This window comes from Rhincodon typus, chromosome 38, assembly GCF_021869965.1.
Source record: "Rhincodon typus isolate 14 chromosome 38, sRhiTyp1.1, whole genome shotgun sequence".
Classification (NCBI taxonomy): domain Eukaryota; kingdom Metazoa; phylum Chordata; class Chondrichthyes; order Orectolobiformes; family Rhincodontidae; genus Rhincodon; species Rhincodon typus.
The window spans coordinates 7,645,945-7,661,009 of NC_063369.1; the positions used below are offsets into that span (position 1 = coordinate 7,645,945).

The following is a 15,065-nucleotide window of genomic DNA, read 5'->3' on the forward strand; positions in this document are numbered from 1 at the left end:
CTGCAATATAATTTATTATTTTCCCTATATTCTCTCTTCTGTTGTTTTCCCTATTTTCTCCTTACTTGCATCTACGCTGTTCACTTAAACTAGTGCCTGCAGCAGGGAGTTCCACATTCCAACCAGTCCCCAGATAAAGAGCCTTTCTTCTTGACGCCAGGAGGGAGCAGAAAAGATTCACGAGAGTTCTTCAGGGATGGGGACCTTCAGTCAAGAAGACATATTGGAGAAGTTAGGCCTGTTTTCCTGGGAGAGCTGAAGGCTGGGAAGAGTTTTTACAGTGCTATTCAAAAAGGGGTCCATGCAGAGTAGGTAGGAAAATAACTGTTCCCAGGCGCAGGAGGATTGAGAATAAGGTGGCACCAATTTCAGGTCGGTAGCAAAAGAAGCAATGGCGATGCGTGGAAAATTAATTAGTGACCATCTTAGACTGATGGTGACCATTTAAACTGTTTCGTGGAATCTTCTTTTCTGTGTCACTCCATCTGCCCAATCTCTGTCCCATCCCCATTCTGTCACGGATAAAGCAAATAGCTCAGTGAAGAAACAGTGAGAGTTGTAAGGATACTGCTGTATTTACATCAAAGTTGCCTCAGCTGGAAAGCAACTTTTTTGTCACCTCGTGACATAGCTTGCGACATCACAAAGCTATGTTCACACAGTTTGAGTAACTTCAAACTTAAACAAGATGCAATTCAACTGAACTGTAATGTACACTAAAGCTAGGTATAAAAACCTTCCCACTCCACTAAACCTATAGAATAATGTAGCTTGCTTTTCTGCACAGAGGTGATTTTTCATTTTGGGAATAAACAGAGACGTCCAAGTACTTAGTGATAGCAATTGGGTCAGAAACAGTGATAATCGAGTCAATTGATGGAGGATGCTTCAAAGACCAGTGATGCTTTTCCACTGGCCCTGGTTGTTCTGGATCTTGCCCCATGGGTAAAGCAGGAGACTGTACAATGGCTGATGTCTCGCATTGAGGGGCTAAAATCATCAGGTGGGGCAGAGCTGAAGGTCAAGATGGTCGATCAGTCAGATAGCAAAGGCGTGGTCTTGCTGATTGGAGCCACCTTGGATAGGCTGCTGCGTGGAGCGGAGGAGGTAGCGCTGATGAAAGTCTATGGGGACGGGAACTTCAAGCCCTTCAAGTACAGCGACAGGCAGAATTTCCGGGAAGCGGAAGCCCAACTGCTCACTACGGCTGAAATGCTGTACATCCTCAAATTCATCCTGGACAATCTGCGGTCTAAAGATGAAGAGTTCGTACCTGGTCAGCCCAACATCAAACTCCTCCCTGGCAAACCTATTTTCCCGGAGCTGTGGGGTGCCAAACTTCTCACCAAAATGTACCCAATGCACAATCGAGAAGAGCTGGAGAACCTGAAAGAGCAATGGAAGAAACACTCTTACATCATCAGCCAACCCGTTCAAGCTTTGAGAAACTACTTTGGTGAATCAGTTGCCTTGTACTTTGGCTTCCTTGGCTACTTCACATGGGGTCTTGCGTTTCGAACTCTTTTGGAACTCTTCTTCTACGTCACCAACCTGAAAGACTCTGGCGGGTGTGTTATTTGCGCCCTGTACAATATCATTTGGTCTACCGTGTTCCTGGAGGGATGGAAACGTCGCAGCGCAGAGCTGACATTTAAATGGGGGACTCTCCGGCAGATGGAGGGCTTCGAGCAGGTCAGGGCCGGCTTTGAGGAGAAACTAGGCTTGCAACAGGCCACTGTCATAAAGGACACTTCAATACTCAAGCAGCAACGCAACATGAAGATATTGATCAAGTCGATGCCATTCTTAATTGGCTGCTTGACCATCACTTCCTTTCTCATAATGACATACCTAGACATGGACCAAAAGGCTCAAGAACACGACCTGCAGGAGCAAACAGTCCAGAGCCTGCTGTTAACGTACGTCCCTATACTTGTATACAGTGCCATTGTGGAGGCACTAAACAAGGTGTACCTTATTTTAGCCAAAGCCTTGACTGAAAGGGAGAACCATCGCTTAGCTTCCACCCATGAAAGCTATTTGTTGGCCAAGGTCCTTATCTTCTACCTAATCAACAATTTTGCAATTCACTATTACTTTGCCTTCTACCTGAGAGATATGAAACGATTGGCGGACACCCTCTCTGCTCAGCTCCTGGTTCACCAGTTCATGGGGCAGTTTTTCGACACCATCGTCCCCTACTGGTTGACACAGCTCAAGTTAATGAAGCTGGACAAAATACTTTCGCCTGCAGCCAATATTGGGCTCCAGCTGATTGAAAAGGAAGCCAACCTCAGGGATTCATCAGACAGCCTGCTGGAGGAATACCTGGAGCTCTTCATAAAGTTTGGCTACGTGACCCTCTTTTCCAGTGCCTACCCACTCGCTGGCTCCTTCAGCTTCCTGAACAACGTCTTGGGAATCAAGTTGGAAAGCATGAAATTTAGCGAGGTTTTACAGAGGCAATTCCCAGTCCCGTCGGCCAACATAGGAGCCTGGCAGATGGCATTTGAGTATCTCACCACACTGGCGATCATAACCAACTGTGGACTCATTAGCTTGTCACCAGAATTCAGGCAACTATTTTCTGACCTCCCTGATCTTCACTATTTCTTACTGGCGGTGGCAATCGAGCACGGTTTTTTGGGTATGCAGAAGTTTGTTCGCCTGGCCATCCCCGAGGTACCTAGTGATATTGCCATCAAGCTGGACAGAATTGAGCAAGAATGCAGGAGGGCTATCTTCCATGATGAATCCTGTCGATGAGGCTTTGCGAGAAGCAAAAACGGAGGTAGTTCACCAACTCTCATGCAGCCACCTCAAGCCAGATTTCCTGACTAACCCCTTTGACCGATGAGTGACTTTCACAGCTTTAGAATGTACAATTCCTTTACCTGAATGTCCAGCTGCTGTTCAACAGATTACTAAGCAATTCAACTTATCTAGTAAAGTGAGCAAAAAGTGTTGTTTGTCTTTTGTCTATATTTTCTCTCTCCCTCCTGCAAGTGCCAAGTTAACTCTCTCAAAGATTTAGTGGTGCTGGATTTTCCTCCTGTTTTACACTCCAGCTCGGTTGAGGGTTGGTAAGCATGGAACTACTCAGCTCCACCGCCGAGTCTAATCCTGTCACTAGTGCAACTGGTCTTTTCCACCAAGATTTAACCAGTAGCAATCAAGGGAACTCTAATGGAGTTAATCCTTCCCCCTAGGCACCCTGAAATGCTAATCCTGGTTGCAGTTTTTCCATGTTAATAGAGGCCAAGCTGGTCAGTGAGATACAAATCAAGACACAGGCTTTCTGTTTGTGGAGAGCAGTTACTGATTTCCACAGTGCCACACATGCTCAAAGACAATTAACATCAATTGTGTCTCTAAACCGTAGTGACAACACTGTTAAAATTTGTTAATGTGATCAACCAGACGTTAACACTCCACAACTGACATGCAACCCAGACTAACAATCAAACCATGGAGCTTCTAGGATTTTCAATGATGACCCTGCCCCACCCTTTTAAACTTCCAAGTGCATGGATGTCCTGTGAGGAAAGTCTGGAGTTCAAAATGATATGCCAACCCTAACTACCAGGAAAAAAACATGTGACAATGTTGCACAGGTGCAGCATGTATTCCATTCCATAGCAGATTCAAGGGTGATCTGAAGTGTTTCAGAAAATGATGAATGTGAAAAGGAAGAGAGAGAGATTCCCCTTTGATTGGGGAATCCAGAACAACAGGGCATAACTTTAAAATTAGGTCAAGGTTATCCAAGGATGCTATTGGGTAGCCCTTCTCCATGTAAACAGGGCAGCACAGTGGTTAGGACTGCTACCTCATAGCACAAGGATCTCAGGTTCAATTCCACCCTCAGGTGACTGTCTGTGTGGAAGGAGATCACATGCTGATTTCATACTCCATTTACAGTTCTGTTTCTATCATATGTACAGAAGTTAGTAAATATACAGGACCTCACAAACATGGTTTATAATTGAGGATCGGAGTCGTCCTGGTAGGAAGAGTCTAAACCCTGAAGGTTCCAGCTTAAACTGACTCCATTGGGACTGAGTGTAGTTCTGAAGAAACCACAGACATGCACTTTTGGAAGGAATTCAACTGAAGAATAGCCAAAATCAGGACTGCTTGGTCTCACACCCTCCCAGAATCTAAAGGCAACCAAGGTTCCGATGAAGAGTCATCTAGACTTGAAACATTAGTTTGCTCTCCCTCCACAGATGCTGCCTGACCCGTTGGGATCTCCGGCAGTTTTTGTTTTCTGTACAGATTCCAGCAACTGCAGTAATTTGCTCCTATAAGGCTACTTTTAGTTGCCTGGTTGAAACCAATAAAACAACTGTCTACCACCTACTTCAACAACTGTTGAAGCGACAGTCCACTCTTCCAGAAAAGGCACAAGGGAGATGATATGGACCTGTAGGTAATTAGAAAGTCTTCCTTCAAGAAACAGAGGAAGGAGATTGGATTGGCATTTGTCATGTTGTTAACACTGTGTTAGTGCTCCTAAAATAACGCAGTCAAAACAAATATTTACAAATGAGTTGGAAAATTGGATTGGACAATGTATTATCAAAGATGCCAGTCATGTTGAAAGCTAGAAATTTAAACCGTGTTCTTTTAAGACTTGAAGCAAACAAATGGCATTTCTATTTGCTTCGGTCACATGCATACCTGTTGTTATTCAAGTTTAAATCTGCACAAAGTTCTCTATTAACACCTTGTATTTGTCTTGTAAGAATTGAGCAAGAATTTCTGGGCAGCACGGTGGCTCAGTGGCTCAGTGGTTAGCACTGCTGCCTCACAGATCCAGGCACCTGGGTTTGATTCCACCCTCAAGCAACTGCCTGTGTGGAGTTTGCACATTCTCCCTATGTCTGTGTGGGTTTCCTCCCCAAGATGTGCAAGTTATGTGGATTGGCCATGCTAAAGTGCCCATAGTGCCCAGAGATGTTTAGGTTAGGTGGGTTAGACATGGGAAACATAGGGGAATGGGTCTGGGTGGGTTGCTCTTCAGAGGGGAGGTGTGGACTTGTTGGGCCAAATGGCCTGTTTCCACACAGTAGGAGTTGTATTGTTTACAATGGGTAGTAGCCATTCAGCCTGCCATTCCATCACAGCTGGTTAGCTGGTCCATAACCCCTCTTCACTGCAGCTCTGGAATTTACTTTTTCCCCTCAGATGGGAATCCAATTCCCACTTTGAAAGCCACAAATGAATTGCCCCTGCCACAATCTCAGGCAGTACATTCCAGATCCTGGCCACCTGTTGCACAAAACTGTACTTCCTTGTGTCACCTCTACTTCTTATGTCAGTCGTCTTAAATTAATGTCATAGAATCTCTACAGTGCAGGTAGAGGCCATTGGGCACATTAGGTCTGTAATGACCCTCAGAAGAGCATCCCATCCTATCCCCATAATCTCACATTTACCATAGTTAACCCTTGAGCTGCTCCTGATCTGATCACCCAACCTGAGCATAGTGGCCTCACCCCTGATCCAAGTACACAATGGAGCTGTACACTACAGGACAATTTCCCATGGCCACTCCACCTAGCCTGCACATCTTCGGACTGTGGGAGGAAACCGGAGCACCTGGAAGAAACCCACACTGACACAGGGAAATTGTGCAAACTCTACACAGACAGTCATGCAAAGCTGAAAGCGAACCAGGGTCTGTGATGTTATGGGGCAGCAGTGCTAATCACTAAACCATCGTGCTGCCCCCCTGTGTCCTCCAGTTCCCAGCCTTTCTGGCAAAGGGATCAGTTTCTCCTAGCTACTCCAAACAGGAGTCCTGTGGATCAATGCGTAGCGTCCCTGCCTCTGAACCAGAAGCTCTGGGTTTGAGTCCCATTCTAGAACATGATGGCCAAGGAAGGTGCATTTGTGACAGGGTGAAACAGGTTATGTATCAACCTTAAGTCTTTCCAACCCATGCCAATGGGCAGCGGTGAGAGCAGGTGAGATTCCTGGTCAACTGTGTGATGGAAAGAACAGGGCAGTCTCTACCATTGCTGGGGCAGGGACAGAAATCACGGGCCTTTGAGCTACTCCTGATCTCTTCACCCCGCCTGAACATAGTGGCCTCACCCCTGATCCAAGTACTCGATGGGACCCCCGAGAGCATTGGCCCCTGACATACCGCTCCCATTTTGCGACCCTGCCATGACAATCCATAACTACAGCGTGAATTTAAAGTGCAGGTTTGTCTCTGAGTGAACTCTTTCATCACAAACAGTGTCCCTGCTTTTACTTGCAAAGTACACAACTTCATGTATTTCCCACATAATCTGGGTAAACAGCATCGCTAGACATTTTTTAGAATTCATGTTCAGGACTTAGCAATGCCAGCATTTTACACAGTCGTTGAATCTTACAGTTCAGAAGACTATTCAGCCCTCTACAGCTCTGCTAGCTCTTTGGTAGAGCTATCCAATTGGTCCAATTACTCTGCTCTTTCTCCATAGACCTTTTAATGGGGATTTTATCAGCGTCCATTTCAGTCCATAGTAGCCAATGTATTGAAATGGTGGTACTTGATGTTAATGATCAGTCCATTTCGGAAACTGCCAGACACATTTTATAGGATATAATTCTCTATTACTGTACTGTACTTGTACAGATCAATAATAAACCTTTTTCTTTGCTTAGGTTAGCAGTGGTAAAGGGTCTGATTGCTCAGTGCTTGGACACTATCCCAGCATGCTGGCATATGTTACACAGCATAGCAGCTCAATTTCAGCATCTCAACAGACTCAACGAAACCATTCAAGCCAGCCTCGCTCCCCTCCAGAAGCTACCTTCCTTTTTTGTGCAAGGCAGGTCCAAAAGTATTGACTAGTATATAATCTCGGGCACAGTTTTTCTTTGTGTTTGACAAGTGAGTTAATTCCATTCGATTGGTTTGCCCAGTTTGCCTTGTCTCCTGAAGATAACTGTGTTTGTGATACTGGAGCATTCTGTGCCAAAGCCAAGTAGACATTCTACATAGGTGAGTATCAACAAGCTTCCTCCAACAGGGCAGCATCCAGTTCCTGTTAACCAAACCCACCAGATTGAGTCCAAGTCCCTGTCAAAGGTTCCCTGGCAAGTGTGGGATGTGAAAGATGTGCTCTGGATATTTTGCTAACCAGCCTGGTGGTTATTCACACACTTCCAGCAAAATTAACTGGACACTTCCTGCCAATGGGAATCCTGGATCAACCTTTCAACTCCCCAAACCAGAGGCAGAAGGCCAATTGGAGCATTCTGAGATTAGTACATACTGGGTGAGCCAGGACATATCAAGGTTGAATCTCACATCCACAGTGTCTCGGTTTCTTGTTCTTTAGGGCTCAGCAGCACACTAATCAATCAGTGCGAATTGCTACTGGGTAATTAATCTTCAGATTGCAGCCCAATTTTGTGCTTAGTTCCAAAAGATACTCTTCGATATACCAGACTGTGTCCTACTCCTAGAAAGGCAGGATAGGCTGGGACTTATTCTAGAGGAGCGTAGGAGGTTGGGGAGTGACCTTACAGAGGTTTATATAATCTTCACGGTTATAGATAGGGTTAATGGTAGGTATCTTTTCCCTAGGGTGGGGGATTTCAAGACCAGGGGGCACATTCTTAAGGTGAGAGGAGAGAGATTTAAAAAAGACATGAGGCGCAAATGTTTTACACAACGGGTAGTTCGCGTGCGGAATGAACTTTCTAAGTAGTGGATGTGAGCAGAGTTACAACATTTTAAAAACACTTAAATAAGCACATGAATAGGAAAGGTATGGGGAAATATGGGCCAGGAGCTAGCAGATGGGATTAGTTTAGTTTGGGATTGTGTTCAGCATGGACTGGTTGTACCAAAGGATCTGTTTCCGCACTGAGTCACTCTATGACTCTAGAAAGTCTAGACATGATCATTTTAAAGTCTTTGTGGGCATGTGACTATTTGTTCCTTATGTAAAACTGAGTGTCCTCCCACTTAAAAATGGTGACTATAGAAGGTCAGAGGAAAGTTAAGTACCTTCGAATCAAGTTTGCATTGGAACAATAATTTTTTTTTGATAAAGCAAAGTAATAAATTGCAATAAAGTATCCCAAAATAAACTCTGGCTGAAAAGTGATGTTTTGTCAGCAGTAAAGTTTTAGGAGAATTCATCATCAAATAGTTCCTTGGTGTATTTTGCAGGACAAGTGCAAACGTATTAAGTGCCATGGTGAACATTCAGCGTTGCCTCCATCCCTATTTAGAAAGTTAATATCGTGCATTTATGTAAATAAAAATTCCGCATTCAACATCACAGATTTATTCTGCATTGAGAAAGAGAACATTATGATCATGATTGACCATTCACGTTGTCCCAGCAACAATTACTGGATGATTTCACGCGTAATTTACGCAATCGATAATCATTGTGATAGAGTGGGCTGGATTAAATTCTTTGATATAATTTACTGGTTCACAATTTAGGAATAATCATGCAGCTGTATAATTTTTTAAGACCATCGTATAAACAGAAAGAAGAATATCGATGAAATTTTGGAAAGAGACTGCAATGGATATGTACGGAAAACTATATGCATGTCTGTTTATGTGGATGTGGATGTATATCAGTAGATTGCATTTCCCACCTTGCATTTCCCACTGTGAGAAAGCTGTTTGCTCACTTATGTAGCTTCTTCTTTGCAGCCGTGAGTACACTTACAAAAAAACATACCAAAGAAAGGTACGATATCAATGCAAACCTTCCCATTGAAGTCAATGATAAGTAGATGGGTTTGCTCTTGCGCATCTCCTGCTCATCAGGATAGCAGAACTGAGAGAGTGGGTATACGAAGCAGGTCAGCTCGCAGCCGTCCTTGTCGGGGTTACGATTATGAGTTGTTTACTATCACATATATCAAGAAAGGTACAGCGAAAAATGTTCTGTCGCCACAATCTGGCACTATTTTGAGTTACAAAAAGAAATTACATGAGGAGAGTTCACCTTCCATACGAGGAGCCTTCAGACACAGTTAGTTCATCCAGTGCTTTGTCACCCCGCTCTCTCCCAACCCCATCATGACGCTGTAGACATCTATCTAGATTTCCTAGTAACTGTCCCAGTCCTTGTCTTCTCTGTTCCTCTAAGAAGACAGACAAAGCCTTGGTGAACCATCAGACCCAAGAAGATGGCACCTCCTGACAGTGTGGTGCTACAGTGGAGTGTTCGCCAGGATCATGTGTTCAGAATAGGGCACGACCCGCAGCCTGCTGATTCAATGCAGAGTTTTACCACTCAGGCACATCTGACTCTGGGACAGCTGGAGTGTAGTCAGACATGGGGTGTATGTCAACCTGTCACATTTACTCTTTTAAAATTTATTTGCATTACTCACGGTACAAATTTATTCACAAATTTTGAAGCAAACATTTGATGGCGATGGAAATGCCAATAATCAGTATGAGTCTGTCTTGTGAATTTAGTTTTAAAGTTCCACTGAGAGATGAATTGTCTGATTAACAGGATTTTTACATCACATTCGGGAACTCCTTTCAATTGAAGCAAGGAATGGCGTTAAACCAACTGGTTCAACAAAGATGTGTGCTGACATGCTCAATTCCTTACAACCCGATCTTTCAGGTAAGTATGAGACAACAAGGTGCAGAGCTGGATGAACACAGCAGGCCAAGCAGCATCAGAGGAGCAGGAAGGCTGATGTTTTGGGCCTGGACCCTTCTTCAGAAAATTTGCTGATGAAGGGTCTAGGCCTGAAACATCAGCCTTACTGCTCCTATGATGCTGCTTGGCCTGCTGTGTTCATCCAGCTCTGCACCTTGTTGTCTCAGATTTTCCAGCATCTGCAAGTTCCTACCATTTTCAGGTAAGTATGTTCCTCATTCTGTTATTGAATGCTCTGCCTTACTTCCAAGATCGCAGCGTCTGCACGGTAGATAGTGTTCAGCCCCGACCCCATCCGCATTCATCTCTTCTTCTTTCTCGTCATTTTCGTTCTCATTTTTGCTTTTCTTCACCTTCTGACATTATGAGGAAGACGGAATAGTGCTTGGTGAGTCGTCAGCTGTGGTGGAGGGGGCGCCCAGAGCTGGGATCCCTGGCTGCAGTGGGCCTGAAGCACAGGGACTGCTCAAGGCCCGTGACACCTCTCACAAGCCCTACAGCTGTGTCTGAAGGCTCCTCGTATGGAAGGTGAACTCTCCTCATGTAATTTCTTTTTGTAACTCAAAATGGTGCCAGATTGTGGCGACAGAACATTTTTCGCTGTACCTTTCTTGATATATGTGATAGTAAACAACTCATAATCGTAACCCCGACAAGGACGGCTGTGAGCTGACCTGCTTCGTATACCCACTCTCTCAGTTCTGCTATCCTGATGAGCAGGAGATGCGCAAGAGCAAACCCATCTACTTATCATTGATTTCAATGGGAAGGTTTGCATTGATATTGTACCTTTCTTTGGTATGTTTCTTTGTAAGTGTACTCACGGCTGCAAAGAAGAAAACACAGCAACCTAGCAGCGCAGAGGAAGGTCCCACAAGCAGGAAATCTACTTAGATAATGATGGTGGTTAAGGGATAAATGTTGAGAGATCCCACCTCTTCATGTAGTTTCATGGGGTCTTTTGTGTTCAGCTGAGAGTGCAGGCCATCTTGGTATACCACCTAATGCAAAAGATGACACCTCTAACAGAGTAGTGCTCAGTCGAGTGTTAGCCAGGATCATGTGCTCCCATACCCAGTGGAGGACTATGAACCCTCAGTCTGCTGATTCAGTAGTGAGCCTTACCACGAAGACACAGCTAACTCTGAGACTGTTTGTGTGTGTGAGATAGTCCCTACAAAGCCTGGGGAAAACCCTAATTAATCTTCTAATGGAGCTTGGTTAAAGACAGAAAAAAACTGTAGATGCTGGAATCCAAGGTAGACACACAGGAGGCTGGAAGAACACAGCAGGCCAGGCAGCATCTGGAGGAAAATAGCAGTCAATATTTTGGGTGTTACCCTTCTTCAGGACAGAATGTGGGGGTAGGGGGAAGCTGCAGATATAAAGTGGGGGAAGGGGTGGAGGCAGAAAGGTGGTGATAGGTGGACACTGGTGGTAGGGACGACCTGGTTCGTCGATGGGAGGGATGGATCCGGTTGGTGGCTGGAACGGAGGGTCAGAAGGTGGATTGGAGGGAGGAAGTGGGGCTAGAAGTGGGGTGGGGTGTGGGTGGGAAGGTTATTTGAAATTGGAGAATCCAATGTTGAGTCTTCCAGGCTGGAGAGTGCCCAGGCGGAAGATAAGGTCTTGTTCTTCAAATCTAAGGTCTTGTTCTGAGTCGCTGTGACACTGTAAGAGGCTGAGGGCAGACATGTCGGAGGGGGAGTTGAAATGGGCGGTGACCGGGAGGCTAGGCTGGGCGTTACAGGCCAGGAGGAGATGCTCGGTGAAACGGTCACCTAGTCTACGTTTGGTCTCACCGATGTAGAGAAGACCACATCGGGAGCACCGGATGCAATAGACTAGGTTGGAGGAGATGCAGGAGAAGCTCTGTCTCACTTGGAAGGGCTGTTTAGGGCCTTGGACGAGGGTGAGGCAGCTGGTGTGTGGGCAGGTGTTGCATCTTTTACAGGTACAGGGGAAGGTACCGGACAGATTGGAATGGTTGGTGGGCCATGTGGTGCGAACTAAGGAGTGGCGAAGGGAATGGGCCTTGGCAGGGAGGGGTGGGGAGTGGAGACAAGACGGGAGAAGGTGTATCCACAGACTCTCATAACTACCTAGACTACACCTCCTCCCACCCTGTATCCTGCAAAAACTCCATCCTGTTTTCCCAATTCCTCCGTCTCCATCACATCTGCTCTGACAAGATGTTCCACTCCCAAGGATCCTGGAGAGCAGATGGGGGCTTTTAAGATTTCTTCTGACAGGTGGCACCTTGGATAGTGCAGCACTCCCTCAGTCCCAAGTGTGGGACCTGAAACTGGAACCTGTGTACTAACTGAACTACAGCTCGCACAGAAACCTATAGTGAGAGGAGTGTTGTACCAGCTAACAATACAATGTAATATTCTAAAGTTTAAAGGGTGCCTTAGGTGTAATTTAAGCTAACCTTTCTTTTGGCCACAGTATCTTACTGTTACAAATAGGCATTTTGGAAGATGATTAAGCTTTAGGACACATTCCTAGGATTAAAGGAGGCTGAGTAGATTGTCTGCCACTGCTGAAAGAGTTTTTCTGAACCTGAAAGAAAATAATCAGCAGAAAATGACTGGCACATTTTGTCTTTTTAAACATTTTGCTTTTGAAGTGTGATGCACATAATTAGATGGTTCTGGAAGGTGCTAACCTGTTCATTAAGGATCAGTTTCTCCTCGGTACTGAACCCAAGTGACATGTAAATGGTTCATATGGATAGAAACACAATATTGTTTATGCAACACACTTACACACACACACACACACAATGTCTATTCCACTGATTGATTGATTTATGGTCACGTGTCCCAAAATACAGTGAAAAGCTTTGTTTATGAGCAGTACAGGCAGACAGAGCAAGCAAAGAATGTACAAATCAAAAAGACTTAGAGGCATATAGGTTACAATGTGGTTACATTATTTGAGGTGAAAGTCCATTCATCAGTCTGATAATGGCTGCAAAGAAGCTGTTCCTGAAGCTGCTGGTGTGTGTGTTCAGGCTTCTGCCTGATGGAAGAGGTTGGAGGAGATCATTACCGGGGTGCGATGGGTCTTTGATGATGTTGGCCGCCTTTCTGCGGCAGTGAGCCATGTAAATAGAGTCCATGGATGGAAGGTTGGCTCCTGTGATGGTCTGGGCTGTGCACACCACCTTCTGTAGTTTCTTACGGTCCTGGGCACAGCAGTTGCCGTACCAGGCCGTTATGCACCTGGACAGTACACTTTCAATGGTACATCTGTAGAAGTTGGTGAGGGACCTAATGGACATGCCGAATTTCCTGAGCTGCCTGAGGAAGAAGAGGCGTTGTTGTGTCTTCTTGACTGTTGCATTTATGTGGGAAGTCCAGGACAGGTTGTAGGTTATTGTGCACGGCAGGGGCCACAGAGGAGTTTACAGCAATTTTCCCTCATCCAATGTCTGAGTTTGGTGCAGGGTTTGTAAAACTGTAAGACATTGTTCCAGTCTGTTACACTCACTTGAGTAATAAAGGCTTTCAAAAGCCCATTGCACACTTGAAAAAAAACACAGGAGGCAGAAAGAGCTGTGAGTTTTTGTCTCTCCTGAGTGCATGGAATTGCAGTACTATTATTATCTAAAATGGTATGAAGAGATGCCTGAGACCCAATGGAACAAATAATGGATATATTAATAAAGGTTAATTTGTATAGAATCACTATAAATATGGGGAGCCAGTAATCAGTGGGGATGATTTTTAAGGATTGTGGAGGACTGCTTATCTTGTAGTGTATACCACTGTCAATCTCTGAACAAGATGAACAAAAAACATCTATAACACTCACAACATATTGGTAGAAACTAAGTCACAGCAAATATCAAATTCCAGACTGTCATTTTCTCAGCTCGGAGATAGGCCCAGATTCATTCTCAGCCAAGCGCAGCAAGAAGCATCCATGAACCAATTTTTAGCATCAAAACTTGATGTGTGAGACTGATGATACACTCACCCTCCACCTTCACCTACAGACCATTGGTCTCAGGGAATATTAAACAGGCTCATAGCCAGCCCCAGTCTCCATCTATAAAACTAAACTGAATTGCTGCAGCATTTCCTGAATATCGCCATCTAACAAATTCATGTAACTGCATTTTTGAAACAAAATTGTGCTTTTGTGCCAATAGAACAGAGAACAGTACAGGCCCTGAATGCTGCCACTTTAAAAAGGTTATTTTATCCTTGGTTTTTTGAAGAGAGGTTGTAAGGGCAGAGGTTTCCAGCCTGAGTCAAAAATTTAAGAGGCCTTTAGGCTTTTTTTAAAAAGGAGTTGTAACAATAGAAGGTGTGTGGCCAGTTCTCCCAGATCAGGTTTTTTAGTTTTTTTTTAAGCTGTAGCAGTCGAAGCTGTTTGGGTTCCAGAAGGATTGGAAGCTTCAGTAAATAATTCCTAACTGTGACGTTCTCAGAGATCTCTCTTCTTGTTGTCCCCTCCTAGACTGGGAAACCACAAGGTAAGAATCTGTGTTTGAATTTACCTTTTTGCCAAGGGGTGTGCTTATGGGATGTTACTATATTGGAACAGTTAATTAGTAATAGGTGCTGTATCCATTATTTGGTTAGGTTTTCCACTAGTAAGTTATTCTAAATTCCTCTTTCTTCTCTTTGTATTTTAACTATAGTGTTTAAATAAATCATGTTTTGCTTAATGTCCAGTAGTTTGATCACTTGCATCACATCTGGAACAAGCATTTCACATCTACCTTCAAAATAAGGGAAAAGTTAGGGTCTAGGCTACCTTCTTAAAATATTGAGGGGGGAATCTAGTCTGATCCATAACACTTTGCAAATTTTTAATGAAACAACTTGTACAATGTTCAGACCCTTGGTAATTCGTCTTCAAATCACTTTGAGCATACAGGCATATGGGCACGGGAATTAGGAGCAGGAGTAGGCCAGTCATCCCCTCATGCCTGCTTGTTGGTCTAGAGGTATAATGCATTTTAATTCACTTTGCAGTGAATTAGTAGGTGAGAGATCATGGGTTCAAATCCGCTGCAAGATCAGGGTTCAAGTCCCTTCTGCTCCAGAGGAGTGCCCTAACACCCCTCAACAGGTTACTGAAAATATCTGTTCTAAACATCTGAAGAGGTGAGTAGTGGCAGCACGTGACTTAAGACCAGATAAACGCAGAAGTAGACAATTCATATGTGAATAAAAGCAAAATGCAGAGGATGCTGGAAATCTGAAACAAACGGAGAATGCTGGAGAAACTCAGCAGATCTAGCAGCATCGATGGAGAGGAGTTAACGTTTCGAGTCCGGCGTTTCAGGACTCTTCCGTGAAAATAAAACAAAGAACCGCGATTGCTGGAGATCTGGAACACACAGGAATAGAAGTTGTTGGCGAAACTCGGCAGGTCTAGCAGCATCTG

The 15,065-nt window shown here is 44.5% G+C and overlaps 1 protein-coding gene across 1 annotated transcript; it reads left to right on the top strand.

Moving 5' to 3' along the window:
- Positions 1-876: 876 nt before the first annotated feature.
- Positions 877-2,766, top strand: LOC109935921 (anoctamin-10-like). The gene has a single exon (XM_048617809.1). It carries the CDS (start codon positions 877-879, stop codon positions 2,764-2,766), a length of 1,890 nt encoding a protein of 629 aa, XP_048473766.1.
- The last annotated feature ends 12,299 nt before the right edge of the window (positions 2,767-15,065 follow it).

Bases quoted from the DNA above. Each gene is read 5' to 3' on its own strand.
- LOC109935921 (XM_048617809.1), top strand. From the start codon at position 877: ATGGAGGATGCTTCAAAGACCAGTGATGCTTTTCCACTGGCCCTGGTT.